At 47.6% G+C, this 19,653-nt stretch overlaps 1 protein-coding gene across 2 annotated transcripts; it reads right to left on the bottom strand.

Moving 5' to 3' along the window:
- Positions 1–53: 53 nt before the first annotated feature.
- Positions 54–19,640, bottom strand: LOC137590908 (disks large homolog 4-like). 2 transcript variants are annotated; one of them, XM_068308753.1, is made up of 20 exons: positions 19,063–19,640; positions 16,650–16,769; positions 15,835–15,905; positions 11,281–11,406; positions 6,929–6,979; positions 5,753–5,877; positions 5,467–5,636; positions 4,834–4,970; positions 4,612–4,762; positions 4,229–4,497; positions 3,971–4,073; positions 3,663–3,759; positions 2,662–2,838; positions 2,239–2,276; positions 2,114–2,161; positions 1,488–1,589; positions 1,244–1,416; positions 1,067–1,176; positions 889–980; positions 54–811 (listed from the first exon to the last, which is right to left on the bottom strand). In XM_068308753.1, exons 1-20 carry the CDS (start codon positions 19,079–19,081, stop codon positions 705–707), a joined length of 2,286 nt encoding a protein of 761 aa, XP_068164854.1. In that variant the 5' UTR covers positions 19,082–19,640; the 3' UTR covers positions 54–704. The 2 variants fall into 2 exon arrangements, with proteins under 2 accessions (XP_068164854.1, XP_068164855.1); XM_068308754.1 differs by lacking the exons at positions 11,281–11,406; positions 15,835–15,905; positions 16,650–16,769; positions 19,063–19,640 and adding an exon at positions 9,720–10,096.
- Between the last annotated feature and the right edge of the window lie 13 nt (positions 19,641–19,653).

Here is a 19,653-nt window from a genome sequence, read left to right on the forward strand (position 1 = left end):
CCCCCTTCCAGCCCCCAGTCATTAATCAGGCGTGGACTTTTGTAAGGAATTTATTTAAATAGTGACTTTTGAGCTAACGATTGGATCAGACGCCTGCTGGGCGTGGCCTAATAAATATTCACATGACTTCAAAGTGAACCAACTGAAACGTGACCTCGGGTGACCCTGATGCCTTGACCACTTCACACGACCCAGAAACCCTCTGGCTCCGCCCCAGCTGGCAGGGGGCCGCCATTGTCCGTCTGATGATGTCACAGGGTCCCCAACAAGAGCTGGGGTCCATTGGTGATGTCGACTGCTCCGGGTCGCGATCAGGTGAGAACCAGTCAGGGAGTTGTAGTCCATGCATGACTAAGTTATGTAGTCCCAACCTGGAGGGTTGTGGGTGTTGTAGTCCACTGACACTAAGCCCTGAATAGACTGTGTGTTTGAGCCCCATTGTTTATTTACAGCCACACGAGTCTGTATGTACACACTACACACACACACGCACACGTTTACATGCACACACTCCCATATGGCATTTTCACATCACGTAAAGAAATCAAACTAAATGATAGAAACACTTCAATAGAGTTCTAGTCTCATCCGTTATGTACTCATCCACCTGCTGATGGGTGGAGATGGGTTCTACTGACTCATTGCCTCCACCTGGTGCAGTGCACGCCTCCATCAGGTGACCCATGGCGAGGGTTCCATGGCTATCACAGTCTGTCTCGGGCAGGAACCCAGATGTAAGGTCCGCTCTGCTCCTCGATGACAGCTTTGACCAGGTGGTACACCTCCTCGAAGCTGTCGCCGTACACAATGGCTGCACACACATACACACACACACACGTTGGCACCACACAGGAAACACTTCCTCTGAAACACCTGCGGAGCCTCTACCTGTGAAACACTCCAGGAAGTCCTGCTCCAGCTTGATGGCCCGGTCCAGAGCCTTCCTGGCCTGGTCCTCAGACAGACGCTTGTTCAGGTCCCTGCAGACACGAGGCAAGACGTCAGCACACGCTGCAGGTGTTCCCCAGCTCCACCCCCCCCCTTCCCCTTGACCTCACTGACTTACAGGATGTTCTCCAGAGATCGTGGGCGGATGAAGATGGCGATGGGGTGAAGGTGAGCAGCCTGCAGTCTCCTCACGGCATTGGCCGACACGTCCAGGATGCAGTGTTTGCCCTGATTGGATAGACACACATAAGCCCCACCTTTTACCCGCCTGAAAACATGAAGTGGCATGGCTCACCTGCTCGGCCACCTGTCTGACGCTCTGCACCGACGTCCCGTAGAGGTGGTTGTTGTACTGCCCCGCCTCAATGAAGCGGTGGGATTGAATGTCCCGCTCCATCTGTTCCCGTGACGACACAAAATGGTAGTCCCGCCCATCGGCCTCGTAGTCCCTCCGGGGACGGGTTGTATCTGCGAAGAGAAGGCGCTCACTTCCTGTTTGCCTGCAGCATATTGTGTTGCATGTGAAGCAGCAAACTTACGAGGGACGCAGGAGCCGAACTTGTCAGGGAACTCAGATAGCAAGTCATCGTTGACCCGGTCTTTGGTCGGACCCAGGATGATGACGGGCCGGGCGTAGTCCACTGGAGGAACAGCAGAACTCGTCACCCACACCTGTTCCTGATTGGCCCAGAGACACCTGGACCCACTACCGAGGGTTCCGTGTGGAAATGTTCTACATGGTATGGTGTGAGTATTTCATCCAGTCAATACTGTTACCAGCAGATGGGGACAGGGGAGCCTATCGGCCCTACGTAGCACACAGGTGACCTGCATGTAGCTGGTGACGAGCCACCGAACGCTAACTAGTTTGTCATTGAGGCCTGCTAATGCTAACCATGGAGCATCCTGTGAGATGTGGCTCAACAGACGCAAACAGGAAAGCAGATAGTGTTAGCATCAGGCGGTTAACGTGTTAGCAGCAATGTCTTCTGGCAATCAAGGTCGTCAAAGTGAGGCCTATCACGACCACAAGCTGGGTGTCTAAACCCCTGCCCCTTGACCCTGCCCTGGGCAGCAGCTCAAGAGTTGATCACCCAGCACCAATGAGTGGGTCCGGACCCACAAGTTTAAAGTGTTGAAGGTTAAAAGTTAAAGTGACACTGACCTTCGATCTGGGTGATGAGCTCATAGCTGTGGACGAAACCTTCTCGACCTGTGAAGAAGAAACCTGCTGTCATGGCAGTAACAATGGTAACGTGTTTTCATTCACTGCGTGTCATTGGGCATCACCTTTACTTTTCATGCGGGACCACTCCTTCCTCTCTACTCTGGAACACACAAACGGGCAGCGTTACCAGAGGAGCACTGCTGTAGCAGGTTAGTTTAGGGTTAGATTAGGGTTGGTGTTAGGTTAGGGTTGTGGTTAGTGTAGGGTTACGGTAGAGTTGGGGATAGAGTAGAGTTGGGATTAGGTTAGGGTTGGGGTTAGAGTTAGGATACAGTTGTAGTTAGGGTAGTTAGGGGGTCAGAGTATGGTTGGGGTTAGGGTACAGTTGGGTTTAGGGTAGGCTTGGGCTTAGGTTAGAGTTGGAGTTAGGGTAGGGTTTAGGGGTTAGGGTAGTGTTGGGTTTAGGGTAGGGTGAGGATAGAGTTGGGCTTAGGGTAGGGTTTAGAGGATTAGGCAAGGTTTGAGGCATGTCCTGTTGTCACCACCTGTGTTTGGACGGGATGTACCCCAGCTCCTCCAGCTCTCCCTGCTGATTGACGCGTCGGGCCTGCCACCACTCGTCGTCGGCGCTGTCCACCACGTGAAGGACCTCCCCGAAGTTGAAATCCAGGGCCTGAGACAGGACGCCACAGTCCCACTGCTTCTCGTAGTCGAACAAGGCCCTGAAGCAGAATCCAAAACGCCCCCCCCCGGTTCAGTTCCAAATCCCCGCTTACAAACACTAATGTTTTATTTTGAAAGGGTAACCAGCTCTTCCTTTTCCTCTTCTTCACCACAGTTCTCCTGCCTGTATTTAGATGAGTCAGCAGAGTTCTGACAGCTGGCGTGACTCAGGGTCTACCCTGTGGTCTTCTTCTCTTGTTTGTAAGGTGTATGACCGCCACCTTCTGGAACTACGCTGCATGGCAACCAGGTGCCGCTGAAAAAACCTAAACCATGTTCCAAGAGCCAGATCAAAGGGTTCTGGATGTGGGGGGTTTTCAGTAATTTATTGGCAATACAATTATTTAATCAATCAAATCAATCCCTGCCCCGATTCTTAGTTAACCATCCACATTTTTCAGTTCACTATGAGGTGACATCTGGTGACTTTAACATTAGCCAACATGAACCGATGAACAGCTGGGAAGTAGTTCCCCTAACCCCGAACCGTGGAACTTATGCCACTAAACCCTAACACCCCCAACCCTAAACTCTGACCCCTAACACCTCTAACCTTAACACTGCCAACCCTAACCTTTGACACTAACACCCCTAAACCCTAACCCTAACACCCTGACCCCTAACCCTAACACTCTGACTCGTAACCCTAACACCCCAACCCTTAACCCCTAACCCCCACTGCCACGCCCTACTCAGTGTTGTTGAGCTGTGGTGGTGTTTTCTCAAAGCATGATGGGTACCAGAGTCCAGCTCAGTGCTGGTTTCAGCAAACTTGTGTGAAGTATTGGGCTGCTTCAGGTGCGCCTGTGTGACTCTCATTTACCTGACATAGAAGCTGCGGCTGGCCCTCAGGCTTCCAGATGAGCTGTTCATCATCTGCTCCCGCAGGTCATGGATCTTGGCCTCAAAGCGGCTGTACTCTGCAGAAGAGTACACACACGCTCTGAGCTAGGCTAACGGTTAGCTCCACGTCAGATGGTCTGAGGTAGGCTAGCGGCTGGATTCAGGCGAGACATTCTTAGCTAGGCTAACGGCTAGCTAACAGTGACATAAGCAGCTAACAGGGATGTCATCAGCTAACAGGATGGGGTCCCACAGACGAGGCCATGCAACGGTTATCAGGTGTATCACCTTCAGGTCGGTACTGTGCTACGATGGTGACCGTCTGTCCGGCGTTCTTCAGAGCTGCTGCTGCCTGTTCGTGTGTGGCGTACCTGAGGTCCACCCCGTTCACCTGCACACACAGGTGTTAGCGATAGACATCCCACAAGCTAGCATGTTAGCTTTAGATGATCCATAGATCATCAGGTCTGGTCTGGACCTGGTCTGAACCCGGTCTGGACCCGGTCTAGATCTGGTCCGGACCCTGTCTGGGTGCTGGGTGCTCACACTGAGGATCTGGTCCCCCTTCCGGAGCTCCCCGCTCAGGTCTGCTGGTCCTCCTGCCAGGATGAAGGAGATGAAGATCCCTTCTCCGTCCTCTCCGCCCACAATGTTGAAGCCCAGGCCGGTGGAGCCACGCTGCACACACACCCGGCGAGGTTCTCTGGAGTAGTCGTCCTCTCCCATCATGCCGCGGAGGATGGGTGAGTGTCTTCGTGGTGACGGGGGAGGGAGGGCTTGTGGGTAATCACACATGTAGTCCGGCTCCATGTAGGCTGCAGACAGAAATGCTAATGTCAGCTATCACAGCTAACATGGGTCAACATGAATGGTGGCTAATGTTAGTGATGGGAGCTATAGCGTGGGCTAGCCTCGTGTTGGGTGCTTACAGCTGGTCAGGTCGGGGGGGCTGTATCGATCAGCTGGGTGTATGTACTGGGAGGTGGGCGTGGCCACCTTCAGGTAGACCACCTCCCCTGTGTTCTTCAGCGAAGACACGGCGTCTTCGTGAAGGACGTCCTCCAGAGACATGTGGTTGACCTGCAGAGTCAAAGATCAGGTTAGCGTGGCACCCAGCGACAGAGCAGCACTCACACCTACGCTTCTCTTACCGCTAGGATCTTGTCCCCGATCTGGAGGCGTCCGTCGCGGTGCGCCGCCCCCCCCTCGATGATCTTCGTCACATAAATGCTGTTGTCCCCGGGAACATGTTGGTTCCCTACGCCGCCGGCGATACTGAAGCCCAGGCCTGCAGAACAACACGGACAGAACAGACACAACCACAAACACAAAATTTTATGAACTTCATTAGTCAATTAACACTTAACACAATTAACACTTTTGGAGTTAAAGTCAGAGAGGCCAGACTGAGATGGTTTGGACATGTCCAGAGGAGAGATAGTGAATATATTGGTAGAAGGATGCTGAGTTTTGAACTGCCAGGCAGGAGGCCTAGAGGAAGACCAAAGAGGAGGTTTATGGATGTAGTGAAAGAGGACATGAAGGTAGTTGGTGTGAGAGAAGAGGATGCAGAAAACAGGGTTAGATGGAGGCAACTGATTCGCTGTGGCAACCCCTGAAGGGAAAAGCCGAAAGGAAAAGAAGAAGAAGAAGAGTCAATTAACACTTAATAGACAAACACATACACCACACACACACACAGACAAACACACACATAGTGATAGAAACACAGACAAACACAAACACAGAAACACACAAACACACACAGACACAAACACACATACCTTTCGGGCCTTTCATCAGTTTGACCTGTGTGATGCGTTCACTTGGGGGGCGTCGCCTCAGGACATAGAGTCTGACTACAGGCCCTGCCTCCTTCAACGCCTCCACAGCGATAGAGTGTGTGACCTCACGCACGTCCACGTCGTTCACGAACACGATGCTGTCGTTCACCCTGGAGGCAGAGACCAACCTGAGTGTGTGTGTGTGTGTGTCTGTGTGTGTGTGTGTGTGTGTGTGTGAATGTGTGTGTGTGTGTGTGTGTGTGTGTGTGTGTCTGTGTGTGTGTACCGTAGGCGTCCGTCCTGTGCTGCTGCTCCTCCTGGGATGATCTTGGTGATGAAGATGGACGGGTCGTCTCCTATGTGAGGATTATCAGTTCCTCCCGCAATGCTGAAGCCCAGACCAGAGTTCCCCTGAACACAGATCAATCTTTCGTATGGGTACTGATCAATAGCATGTATAGGTTCTGATCAATCACACGTATGGGTTCTGATCACTCACAGGTATGGGTTCAGATCAATCACACGTATGCTTTCAGATCAATCACATGGGTTCTGATCAGTCACACGTATGGGTTCTGATTAATCACACACACGGGTTCTGATGAGTACCGTGTACTAATATGTAGTACATTCTAGTACTATATAGTATTGTGTAGTACAGTAATCCCTTGTTACTCATGGTTAATGTGTTCCAGGACCACCTGTGAAAAATGAAATTCCTCGATGTAGCAACAAACTATTTACTTTATTATTTACAGTAATTTAAATGTTTATGAAGCCTCCTCATACTGATATTAAACCACCTTCCATCTGTATTACCTTTTCCCACACTGTTATCGACTGTTTAAAGCACTTTTGTGTTTTACAGAAGTGCACTGCGTTCTGAGAGTCTCGGAAAACAGTGCACTTCTGGATGTCATCAGCCAATAGGATGCTCATACGGTATCACGTGATTACTTACAAAAAATCTATGATGTAGTGAAGTTGCGCATCTTGAAGCGCGAACAAGAGAGGGATTACTGTACTATATAGTACTGTGTAGTACTTTGTTCTACTGTGTACTACTGTGTAGTACTGTGTAGTGCTGTGTAGTGCTGTGTACTGCTGTGTAGTGCTATGTAGTACTGTGTACTACTGTGTAGAGCTGTGTAGTACTGTGTACTACTGTGTAGTACTATGTTGTATTGTTTAGTACTATATAGTACTGTGTAGTGCTGTGGAGTACTGTGTACTACTGTGTACTACCATGTAGTACTGTGTAGTGCTGTATACTACTATATAGTACTGTACAGTACTATGTAGTGCTGTGTAGTGTTGTGTACTACTGTGTAGGATTGTGTAGTGCTGTGTAATACTGTGTAGTGCTGTCTCCTGCTGTGTAGTACTGTGTAGTGCTTTGTAGTGCTGTGTAGTGCTGTGTAATACTGTTAGTACTGTGTAGTGCTGTATAATACGATCTCACCCTCTCCAAAGTGATCTCTTCGTACTCCAGTTCTCCCTCCGAGCCGTTCATCTGTAAAAACACAGAACATCACATGATCCAACATCTCCATGGCAACTAAAGATACGGGTGACCATGGCAACTGTGACTGTAGCAATTGCAGCCAAGTCTTTTATAACATCCTCTGCACACAGTCCTGTTTATTACATCACTTCCTCTTCTGATTAGGCTTTCACCCGGTGCTACTCACTGACCGTTTTCTGTATGCTACAGCTGCTAGTCACTGACTGCTAGCCGTATGCTACAGCTGCTAGTCACTGACTGCTAACTGAGGTAAACCTGTCCGTCTGTCAGTAACAGTCATTCCCTGAAGGCCTGTGCAGCTGTCATCACTACAGTTTACCTCTCTCTCTGGACGAGAGCACTTCAAAGTAGTTACATAACAGAGAGAGACAGAGAGAAAGATGAAGAGAGAAAGAGAGACAGACAGACAGACAAACAGATTCAGGCTGTTACAGTCAAAGATTTATTAAAGTCTCCATCTTAAATCCAAAGCTGTTCCCAGTTTGAAAGCATCTTCCCAATAATGTGAAAATGATGATGAGGCACCAGATACAGAAGACAACAACAACAGCACAGCATCGAGAAATGTAAGTTAATGTACATCTCGCAGAATATACATCCGCCATTTCAGATTTTTCAGTGATTTAAGTAAGGTGGTTGATTTTCTTGTACACTTCAAAGTGAAGCTTCTTCTTCTTCTTCTCCTCCTTTCGGCTGTTACCTTCAGGGGTCGCCGCAGCGAATCAGTTGCCTCCATTTAACCCTGTCTTCTGCATCCTCTTCTCTCACACCAACTACCTTCATACATCCATAAACCTCTTTGGTCTTCCTCAGAGCCTCCTGCCTGGCAGTTCAAAAGTCAGCATCCTTCTGCCAATATATTCACTATCTCTCCTCTGGACATGTCCAAACCATCTCAGTCTGTCCTCTCTGACTTTATTTCCAAAACCTCTAACATGTATTGTCCCTCTGATGTACTCATTCCTGATCCTATCCTTCCTGGTCACTCCCAGAGAGAACCTCAGAATCTTCATCTCTGCTACCTCCAGCTCTGTCTCCTGTCTTTTCCTCAGTGACACTGTCTCTAGACCAAACAACATCGCTGGTCTCACCACAGTTTTGTACACCTTTCCTTTCATTTTAGCTGAAACTCTTCTATCACACATCACACCGGACACTTTTCTCCACCCCTTCCATCCTGCCTGTACACGCTTCTTCACCTCTTTTCCACACTCTCCATTGCTCTGGACTGTTGACCCTAAGTACTTAAAATCCTCCACCTTCTTGATCTCTTCTCCCTATAGCCTCACTCTTCCACGTGGGTCCCTCTCATGCACACACATGTACTCTGTCTTACTGCGACTCACGTTCATTCCTCTCCTTTCCAGGAAAAACCTCCACCTCTCTAGCTTCTCCTCCACCTGTTCCCTGCTCTCACTACAGATCATAATGTTATCTGCAAACATCATAGTCCATGGAGATTCCTGTCTAACCTCGTCTGTCAGCCTGTCCATCACCATAGCGAACAAGAAGGGGCTCAGAGCTGATCCCTGATGCAGTCCCATCTCCACTTTCAATTCCTCTGTCACACCTACAGCACACCTCACCACTGTTTTACATTCCTCATACATGTCCTGCACCGCTCTAACATACTCCAGACTTCCTCATATAATACCACAGTTCCTCTTTGGGCACCCTGTCATAAGCTTTCTACAGATCTACAAAAACACAATGCAGCTCCCTCTGGCCTTCTCTGTACTTCTCTATCAACATCGTCAAAGCAAATACTGCATCTGTAGTACTCTTGTTTGGTATGAAACCATACTGTTGCTCACAAATGCTCACTTCTGCCCTCAGTCTAGCTTCAACTACTCTTTCCCAAAGATTCATTATATGGCTCATCAGCTTTATTCCTCTGTAGTTGCCACAATGCCGTACATCTCCCATGTTCTTAAAAATGGGCACCAGCACACTTCCAGCACACCATTCCTGAGGCATCTTCTCACTATCTAAGATCCTGTTGAGTCAGAAACTCTACTGCCACACTTCAAAGTGAAGCTAATGCTAAAAAATGTTATTAACATCTAATGACACTAACAGACCTGTAGCTAAGTAAAGCTAAAGCTAAAAATAGTCATTAACATCATATGACGCCAATAGAGCTTTTAGCTTCATCACATTAGCAGAATGGCGCTAAAGTGAGTATACTATTATTACACTGTCGTACACAGAGTATTAGTATACTATTAGTATACTGTAGTTCACTGAGTTTTAACATACTATTAGTATAATGTCATACTAGTAGTATACTAATACTAGTATAATAATACTCAGTGTACAACAGTCAGCGTATTAGTACACTATTATTGAACTAATACTCGGTGTACAACACTGAGTATTAATACTCATACGACAGTATAGTTGTACGACAGTATACTATTGTATGACAGTATACTATTGGTATACTGGCATACACTGAGTATTGTTGTACACTGAGCATTAGTACTACATGTTTAGTACACGAATGGAAGCGCTTGCTAAATTTTGAAGAGGCCGACATTCGGAGTTCTGACTCTACAGAACAACATTAGCCATCATTCAGCTCATTAAAGGAACCAATGAGAGGGACGCGAGCACAGACGTGGTCCGGCCTCCTGGACAGGCAGCTTTCCTGATCCCTCAGGATTGGTCGGACCCTGTAGTCCTGGCCAATCACATGCTAATCAGAGCGTTCGCGGCGTGGCCCTACCATCATCCTCTGCCTGTGTCTCTTGGCTCTCCTCACGTTGTTGATGAATCTCCGTCCCATCTTCTTGGCGTACCACACAGACACAAACATCACTTCCTGCCCCCCCCCCTGTTACATAAACGTTGATGATGGAGTGATGGATGAATAATTAACTGCCAATCAGGAGGAAGAAGAAGCGCTGGTTCTCAGCAGGCGGGTTAGGTGTCGTTTCCTGGAGCTGTTAGCAAGTCAGACATGACTGACGACGTTCATCCAGAGGGAACAGACGACAGGAATCCACAGAGGAGGTCATGAACGAGTCTCCAGAAGGAGAAGGAGAGGCTGTTTGTCACTCGCCCGCTCTCATCCCTCCTCCGTTTACTCGCTCGCTCTGCTCGACCATCCTGATGCTCCACTGCACATCCCTCCCTCCCTCCCTCTCTCTCTCTCTCTCTCTCTCTCTCTCTCTCTCTCTCTCTCTCTGTCTCTCTCTCTGTGTCTCTCTACCTGTCTCACTCTCTCTCTGAAGGAATCCCCTCCCCTCCGTGATGTCACTCATCCAGCGGCTGAGAAAGAGAGGGAGAGAAAGAGAGAGAGACATCCAGGCTAATGTTGTTGCCAAGGTAACCCCCATCTCATCATTGTCATAGCAACGGCTGAGCAAAAAAGGCAGAGGGATGCATCAGAGGCAGCCCACGCTGTGTGTGTGTGTGTGTGTGTGTGTGTGTGTGTGTGTGTGTGTGTGTGTGTGTGTGTGTGTGTGTGTGTGTGTGTGTGTGTGTGTGTGTGTGTGTGTGTGTGTCGGTAATTAACAGTGATGAATCCTCTGGCTGTAAAACTGATCTCAGCTCAGAGAGAATATTAATAACAGCTGACCTAAAACCAAACTCATCAGCGCAGTCCTCAAGGACCTCTAAAGGACCCACAGACCCATCTGAAGACCCACAGAACCTCCTAAAGAACCACGGAACCCCCTAAAGGACCCACAGAACCTCCTTAGGCACCAACAGAACTTCATAAACTTCCTAGAATCTCTCTGAGTTTCCTTCAATGCATTTCCACTCTTCAAGGACCTATAAACCATTGTCAAGGACCACCAAGCAGCCTTCTGATGTACCTCAACCGGGCATTAACAGCAGAGAACCTCCAAGTCCACACCTACAGAACCTATGGACATCTGAAACGATCTGCCCCCCCCCCCAGTGAGAACAGCGTCAGATGCCATGGGACTGGTGGCACCTGGTAGGAGGCGTCTGCACCAGATCGCTGTGGAGCAAAATGGAACACACCTCCCTGCAGTCAGAGTCCCACCCCTCATCAGGGTCTCTGAGCTCCAGCTGGGAGGGACCTTCATCAGGCAGGACGTTCTCAGCTCAGCTTGTGGAGCACGAGACACCCTCACCCAGAACCAATCAAGGTGGGGGAGAGAACTGGTTCTGAACCTAAACCAGGACTGTTACCTCCTCAAGGACGCTGAGAACCGCTCCAGGCATCATCTAAACACCCCAATGGAGCTTGGAGCCGTCTAATTGGCTGTCATGAGGCTGTGTGTGTGCATGTGTGTATGTGCCCACAAGCGTACGGTCAGTGCGGCCGGATGTGCGTATTCGTCCAGGTGGGAGTGGCTCAGCTCGGCGCTGCGTCCATGGGTCATGTGACCGGGACTGGGATCCACAGGTGGGGTCTCATCGTCCTGGTAACGATACTTCTGCAGACACACAGATGACATTAGCGGTTAGCACCGAGAGTTAGCACCACCGGGGAAACGTCTTACTCAAGGGTTCAGTGCCCATCATGCCATTAATTTGGGTTCATCGTCCAGAAGGGGGGGGGTGTCCTGGTGAATCCGTGACATCGACGTCTCTCTCACATACATCAAGGTGACCTACAGACTCATTTTGATTCCAAACCTCCTCAAGAGAGGGATGCTGTTGTCATAGTAACAAAGAGGCTATGAGAGCCTGTGTTGCCTGGCAACTGACATCACTGAACAGAGGAGGAGCCAGACAGACAGGAAGAGACAGTCGGCCGTTCTTCTTCTGTGCTTTACGAGTGTCCATCACAATGACAATGAAAACCATCAGCCATCCACAGACTCAATCACTAACCAGGAGACAGACAGACCCAGTCCAACATAGACCCAGTCACTGACCGGGACACAGACAGACCCAGTCTAACAAACTGGGACACAGACAAACCCAGTCCAACTGACCGGGAAACAGATAGACCCAGTCCCTGACTGGGACACAGACGGGCCCATTCCAACTGACTGGGACACAGACGGACCCAGTCCAACTGACTGAGACACAGACGGACCCAGTCCAACTGACTGGGACACAGACAGACCCAGTCTAACTGACTGGGACACAGACAGATCCAGTCCAACTGCTCAGGACACAGGTAGACCCAGTCCAACTGACCAGGACACAGACAGACACAATCCAACTGGATCAGCTGTGGTTCCAACTATTTGAAGTAAAATATTTGACAGAATTCTATGACATCAAATTGAAGGTAATCTTTGACTTTTTGAAAATACAGTGCACCCTCATTACTCGCGGTTAATGTGTTGCAGGAACCACACGCAAATAACGAATTCCGTGATATAGCGACAAACTATTTATCTTGTTATTTACGGTAATTTAAAAGTTTATGACCCTTCCCCATACTGATATTAAAACACCTACTAAATTAAACTACCTACTATCACACATGTTGATGCGTGAATGCGCAAGGGATTACTGCATGATGACTGGGATGAATTTGAACTAAAGCAACACAAAGGACTGGGATGAACTGGAACTAAAACACCAGTAATGACTAGAATAAACCGGATTAACATGACTGGAAGTACTGGATAATTCTAAAAGATTAAAAATAAACTGATTAAAACACCAGGAAAGACTCGGCTAAAGTCGAACTACCACACCAGGAAGGACTAGAATAAACTGAAACAAAAGCAACAGGAAGTACTGGGATGAACTGGGACTAAAAGGTTAAAAATAAACTCTTGATTAAAAAACCAGGAAGGACTGGGCTAAAGTTGGACTAACACACCAGTAAAGAATTGGCTAAAGTCAGACTAACACGCCATGAAGGAATCGACTGAAGTTGGACTAACACACCAGGAATCGAAAGAATAAACTGAAAAAAAAAAGCAACAGGAAGGACTGGGATTCACTAGATCTAAAGCAACAGGAAGGACTGGGATGAACTGGACCTAAAACACCTGCAAGGACTGAATGAAAATTTAATTAAAGCAACAGGAAGGACTGGGATAAAGTTGGATTTAAACACCAGGAAGGAATGGGCTGAAGTCCAACTAGCACACTAGGAAGGAATGGGCTGAAGTCGGACTAACAAACCAGGAAGGAATGGGCTAGGGTCAAACTAAAACATCAGGAAGTAATGGGCTAAAGTCGGATTCACAAAACAGGAGGAATGGGCTGAAGTTGAACTAACACACCAGGGAATCGATAGAATAAATTTGAAAAAAAGCAACAGGAAGGACTGGGAAGAACTGGAACTAAAACATCTGCAAGGACTGGGAGAAAATTGAAGTAAAGCAACGGGAACGGCAATGGTAAAGTTAGATTTAAACACATGAAGGAATAGGCTAAAGTTGGATTAACACACCAGGAAGGAAGGGGCTAAAGTCGGACTAACATACCAGGATAGAATGGGCTAAAGTCGGACTAACACACCAGGAAGGAATGGGCTAAAGTCAGACTAACACAGCAGGAAGGAATGGGCTGAAGTTGGACTAACACACCAGGAAGCACTGGAATAAACTGAAAAAAAGCAACAGGAAGGACTGGGATGAACTGGAACTAAAGCAACATGAAGGACTGGGATTCACTGGCTATGAAGCAACATGAAGGACTGGGATGAACTGGAACTAAAACACCTGCAAGGACTGGGAGAAAATTGAACGAAAGCAACAGGAAGGGCTGGGGTAAAGTTGGATTTAAACACCAGGAAGGACTGGGATAATTCTAGAATAACGACCAGGAAGGACTGGGATAAACTCGAACAAAAGAAACAGGAGAAACGGGGACGAACTGGAACTAAAAGGTTAAAAGTAAACTGAGATTCACTAAAATTAAATCTACAGGAAGGACTGGGATGATGTAAAACTAAAGCAACAGGAAGCACTGGGAGAAATTGAAACTAACACAACTGGAGGGATTGAGTGGAAGTCCCACCAAACATCAGTAAGAACTGGTATACAGTAATCCTTTGCATATTTGCACTTCAACATGCCCGCCTTCACCTCATCGCAGATTTTTAGTAGGTGGTCCATCCATATTGGCTGACAGCATCAAGAAGTGCATTGTGTTCCGAGACTCACGGAATGCAGTGCACTTCCATGTATTGAAGAAACACTTCAAAAGCGCTCTAAACAATCTATACGAGTGTGGTAAAAGGTAATACAGATATATTGTGGCTTAATATCAGTATGGGAGAGTTCATAGACATTTAAATTAACAAAAATAATAAAATAGTTTCTTACTATATCATGGAATTTCATTTTTGTTAACGCAGTAACTGCGAGTAATGAGGGATTACTGTAAACCTAGATGAAAACATCAGGACGGACTGGCAAAAGGTCAGACTAAAATACCTGGAAGGCTTGGGATGAAGTGTGACTAAAACATCAGGTGGGATTAAGATAAAAGTGGACTACTGCAACAATAATGACTGGGAAACACCTTGACAAAAAGACAGGGAAGGTCTTTGATGAAGTGGGACTAAAACACCAGGTGGGACTGGGATAAAACTGGAGTACAGCAACAGGAACGACTGAGATGAACTGGAACTAAAACTACAGGAAGGACTAAGCTAAAGTTGGATCAAAAACCAAGAAGGATTGGAATACACATAGATGAAAATATTAGGGCGGACTGGAATGAACTCGGACTAAAACACCAGGAAAGCCTGAATAAATTTGGATTAAAGCACCAGGAAAGACTGGCCTAAAGTTGAACCAAACACCAGGAAGGATTGGGATAAACCGAGATGAAACAGGACAGAGTGGGATGAAATGGGACCAAAATTATTGGAAGGACTGAATAAACTGGAACTAAAGTTACTGTAAGGATAAACAGATGAAAACACTATGACGGACTTGGCTAAAGATAGACCAAAATACCAGGAAGGACTGGAACAAGTGGGACCATTTGTTTGGATTTTTTTTCCAGAATAAAATTACGTTTGATGACATCACTAGAAACCCAGGTGGTGGCAGCTCTTGAATCAGCTCCATGTTAGTTAGCAGCTGCTATCTGACAGCTGGACTGGACGTGACCTGTTGCTGCCGGTGTGACAGCGAATTAGAACACGGTTCCATCAAAATGTCAGACAACACGATTGGTGACAACATGGGGAAACACATGTCCTGGTCATGGCCCTGCTAACAGCTAGCTACAGGGTGGAGGTGGACTCAGCTAACATGCTAATGTGGCCATGCTCACACACACACACACACACACACACGAATGCTGAATGAGGACATGCGTGTGTGTCCTCATTCAGCATGCGTGTTGTAGAGCACATGCCGGCGGTGTGTCTTACCTTTGTTGTGACGATGCAGAGACAGTCCATCACCACACACACTCACACACACACACACTCACACACACACATGTCCATGCTCGTTCAGACACTCATGCTCGATTGCTCTGGATGCTGCCCTCCTGTCTCTCTCTCTGTCTCTCTCCCTGTCTCTCTCCTTCTCTCTCTCTCTCTCTCTGTCTCTCTCTCTCTCTCTGTCTCTCTGTCTCTCTCTCTCTGTCTCTCTCTTTCTCTCTCCCTGTCTCTCCTCGGTCATCTATCGGTTTCTTCCTCTATTCCTCCGTCTATCAGTACCAAGCAACCAAGTGAGAGAGAGAGCAGAGGAGAGCGAGGGGCAAGCGAGACAGATGAAGGGGGGGCACCTCAAGTGAGTCGTGGGGGGGGGCTGCTGTTGTCATGGTGCTATGCAGCTGTTGCCCCGGTAATTTTCTGCAACTGTTGCTAGGCAACAATGATGGGTGTTGCTGATTGTGTGTGTGTGTGTGTGTGTGTGTGTGTGTGTGTGTGTGTGTGTGTGTGTGTGTGTGTGTGTGTGTGTGTGTGTGTGTGTGTGTGTTCATACCTGTCCAGGTGTGTTTGGTTGGCTCATTGTCTGGTTCTCACACACTGTCAGCTCATAGAACTCCTGTATATCTTCACACACACACACACACACACACACACACACACACACACACACACACACACACACACACACACACACACACACACACACACACACACACACACACACACACACACACAGCTGTTTTTCTTGTTCCTCTTCCCGTGCTTTATATTCTTTCACATTTAAAATCAAATGTTTGTCGCCGTCTCAATGCAAAGTTCAGGTTGGGTTAGGGCTTAAGGTCAGGCCTATGGTTGAGGTCAGGCCTTAGGGTTAGCCTTAGGGGATAGGGTTTGGGTTCTGCTATTAGACAATTGCTGTGATTTAACACATATATCAAATTATTTCATTGTTCTGTTTATTAAAGTATTGCTTACTATTGCGAACAAAATTTGCTTATTTTATGATAATTATCTGTGTATTACTCAACGTCAACTTCCAGTGCTGTTGCCATGTACCTCATGCTATCTGCTAGTATTCAGCTTGTGGTCATGACATCCTACCACTGTTAAATGTCGTCCTACCACTGTCAGTTCAACCTATTGCAGGAACTTGTGTTAATCTGATACCTAGCATTAGCTACAGTGCTTCTTCTGATCTGTAGACCAGCAGGTGTAGGACTGGTGTTCATCTGTTAGCTAGCATTAGCTACAGCGTTTTGCCTGGTCTGTAGACCAGCAGGTATAGGACTGGTGTTCATCTGTTAACTAGCATTTGCTATGGCTTTCTCCCTGATGTGTAGACCAGCAGGTGTGGGACTGGGGTTTTACCTAGCAAGGCCTGGAACAGGTCACTCTGGAAGATGTTCAGTAACTTCTCCGCTCGACCTTTGACTCCTTCAGCTGCTCCAGCCTGGTAGGCTTCCATCGCGAGTACAGCGCGCTCAGTGTCTGCAGAGAACAACCAAGACTAGATTGACTGACTCTGCCAGACTTGAGGGGACCCTACTGGACCTGAGGGGACCCTACTGGACCTGAGGGGACCCTACCAGACCTGGGGGAACCCAAATGGACCTGAGGGAACCCTACCGGACCTGAGGGAACCCAACTGGACCTTAAGGGACCCTACTAGACCTGAGGGGACCCTACTGAGTCTTAGTTGACCCTTGGGAGGTGTGGCTAAGAAAATGAGCTCCACCTTCTGAACAGGTAGACTGATTTTATTTTTTACAAACGGAGTTTGGAGTAAACCCCAACATTATTTATATTTTCCAGGACGGAGATTTGAACACAAATTGTGCTCCTGGCTGCTGATTGGTTAATTTGGGTTGTGACCGCGTCCCCTCCTGAAGGAGGACCAACTGTTCTGAGAGTCTGATGTCGACAATCTTCCTGTAGATCCATCCCTCCCAGACCGTCCACTGTCCGATACACCAGAAAGGCTCTCACACCGTGATGTCATGCTGTGATGTCATGCCGTGATGTGACAACTGCACTAAGGCCCCGTCCACACGATGCCGGAACTTTTTGAAAACGTAACTTTTTTGTTGCGTTTACGCCTTCCGCCCACACGACAATGCAGATATCCGGAACGAAAACGCAACTTTTTGAAAACGCTGGCCTAGGTGGATTTTTTTAAAAACGCTGGGTCTGCGGTGTCGTGCGGACAGTGTATCCGCAACTTTTTAAAAACACTGACAAGACGTCAGTGTTTTTGCGACGAAAACCTCTGTCACCATATTTATGGTCCTGTGTGTTGTGACAACAAAACACAGAGGATTCCTATTGGATAAAATTTGACTCAATACTGCCACCACATGGTTTGGCATGCTTATAGCCGTCTTCGAAAACACACTGCTGCGTTTATGTGTCGTTTTCGATGCGTTTTTAAAAAGTTGCGTTTTCAAAAAAATCCGTCATCGTGTGGATGGGGCCTAAGTAACTCAGACTAACCAGGAGCTTCATTCTTCAGCTCAAAGTGTCAAATGACACCCAACCTACCTCCAACTCTGTCTCCTGTGTTTTTCTCAGTGACACTGTCTCTAGACCAAACAACATCGCTGGTCTCACCACAGTTTTGTACACCTTTCCTTTCATTTTAGCTGAAACTCTTCTATCACACATCACGCTGGACACTTTTCTCCACCCGTTCCATCCTGCCTGTACACACTTCTTCACCTCTTTTCCACACTCTCCATTGCTCTGTATTGTTGACCCAAAGAACTTAAAATCCTCCACCTTTTTGATCTCTTCTCCCTGTAATCTCACTCTTCCACTTGGGTCCCTCTTATTCATACACATGTACTCTGTCTTACTACTAACCTTCATTCCTCTCCTTTCCCGGACAACCTCCACCTCTCTGGCTTCTCCTCCACCTGTTCCCTGCTCTCATTACAGATCACAATGTCACTTGCAAACATCATCTTCCATGGGGAATTCTTGATAACCTCGTCTGTCAGCCTGTCCATCACCATAGCAAACAAGAAGGGGCTCAGAGCTGATCCCTGATGCAGTCCCACCTCCACTTTGAATTCGTCTGTCACACCTACAGCATCTCTCCTAGATACCAAACCAGCCCATCACCTCCTCATCAACTCAGTTTCCTGCACCAAATTTAAGATCACACTCATACACATGCTTACGCACACACACCTACTGACGAACACACACATACATACACACCTACTGACGAACACACACATGCACTGATAAAAACACGCATTAACACACCTACTGACACGCACACACCTTCTGACACATGCCTACTGATGAACACACACACACTTACTGACACACAAACCAAATTTAAGGTGACACACATACAACACACCTGCTGACACACACACACACACACACACACACACACACACCTACTGACGAACACACACACCTACTGACGAACACACACATGCTGACGAACACACAAACACACCCCGAATGACAAACACATCTACTGACGAATACACACATACACACACACACACTGACACACAAACCAAATTTAAGATGACACACACACACACACCTACTGACACACACACACACACCTACTGACGAATACCCACACACACACACACACACACACACACACACACACACACACACACACACACACGAAAACACACCTACCTCCTGACGAGCACACACACGCTAATGAACACTCACACAGGTGTGTGTGTGTGTGTGTGTGTGTGTGTGAGTGTGTGTGTGCGTGTGGCCAATGGCGTCCACACACACTTCTCACCTTCTCTCTTCAGCGGCATGTTGTCTCACTGATCCACATAAATCCTCTTTAAGGATTTTGCACAAACACAAAGCATGCTGGGTAACAAAGTCCTAATCCCTACCCTCAGTGAGACTGGCAGGTCGCCTTAAACTGGGTCCACCCCCACTGTTCACACCAGGGGATTGGACATTGCCGTCGGTTACAGTTCACACTTTGTTAAACTTGTTGTTTATTAAGATCAACTGATGAAGACGTGCTTGTTTATTCCCAGAATTGTTCCCATCCTCCAGGATGACAGGAAAGAACACATAGAGATAGGAAATCACAGGTGACATTCACCAAGGGTTGGAGTTAGGACAGCATGAATCTGTTGATGGAACCATTGATGACACGTTAAACTAACGCAACCTGTCTGTTAACACTGAAACTAAACAGGTCAACTAAACTTCCTGTTGATGCTCAGGTGGTCGGTTGTGTTCGCCCTCGTGTGGGGTTAAATCAGACACTTCCGGTCAGTGTTAGCTGAACACAGTAGGTGAATGTTCCACCAACAGCTCTTGGCTGTGCTGAACCGTTTATTCCAACCGAGCCCGTGTTTATGGTAAGGCA

The sequence above is a fragment of the Antennarius striatus genome, chromosome 23, assembly GCF_040054535.1.
Source record: "Antennarius striatus isolate MH-2024 chromosome 23, ASM4005453v1, whole genome shotgun sequence".
NCBI lineage: Eukaryota > Metazoa > Chordata > Actinopteri > Lophiiformes > Antennariidae > Antennarius > Antennarius striatus.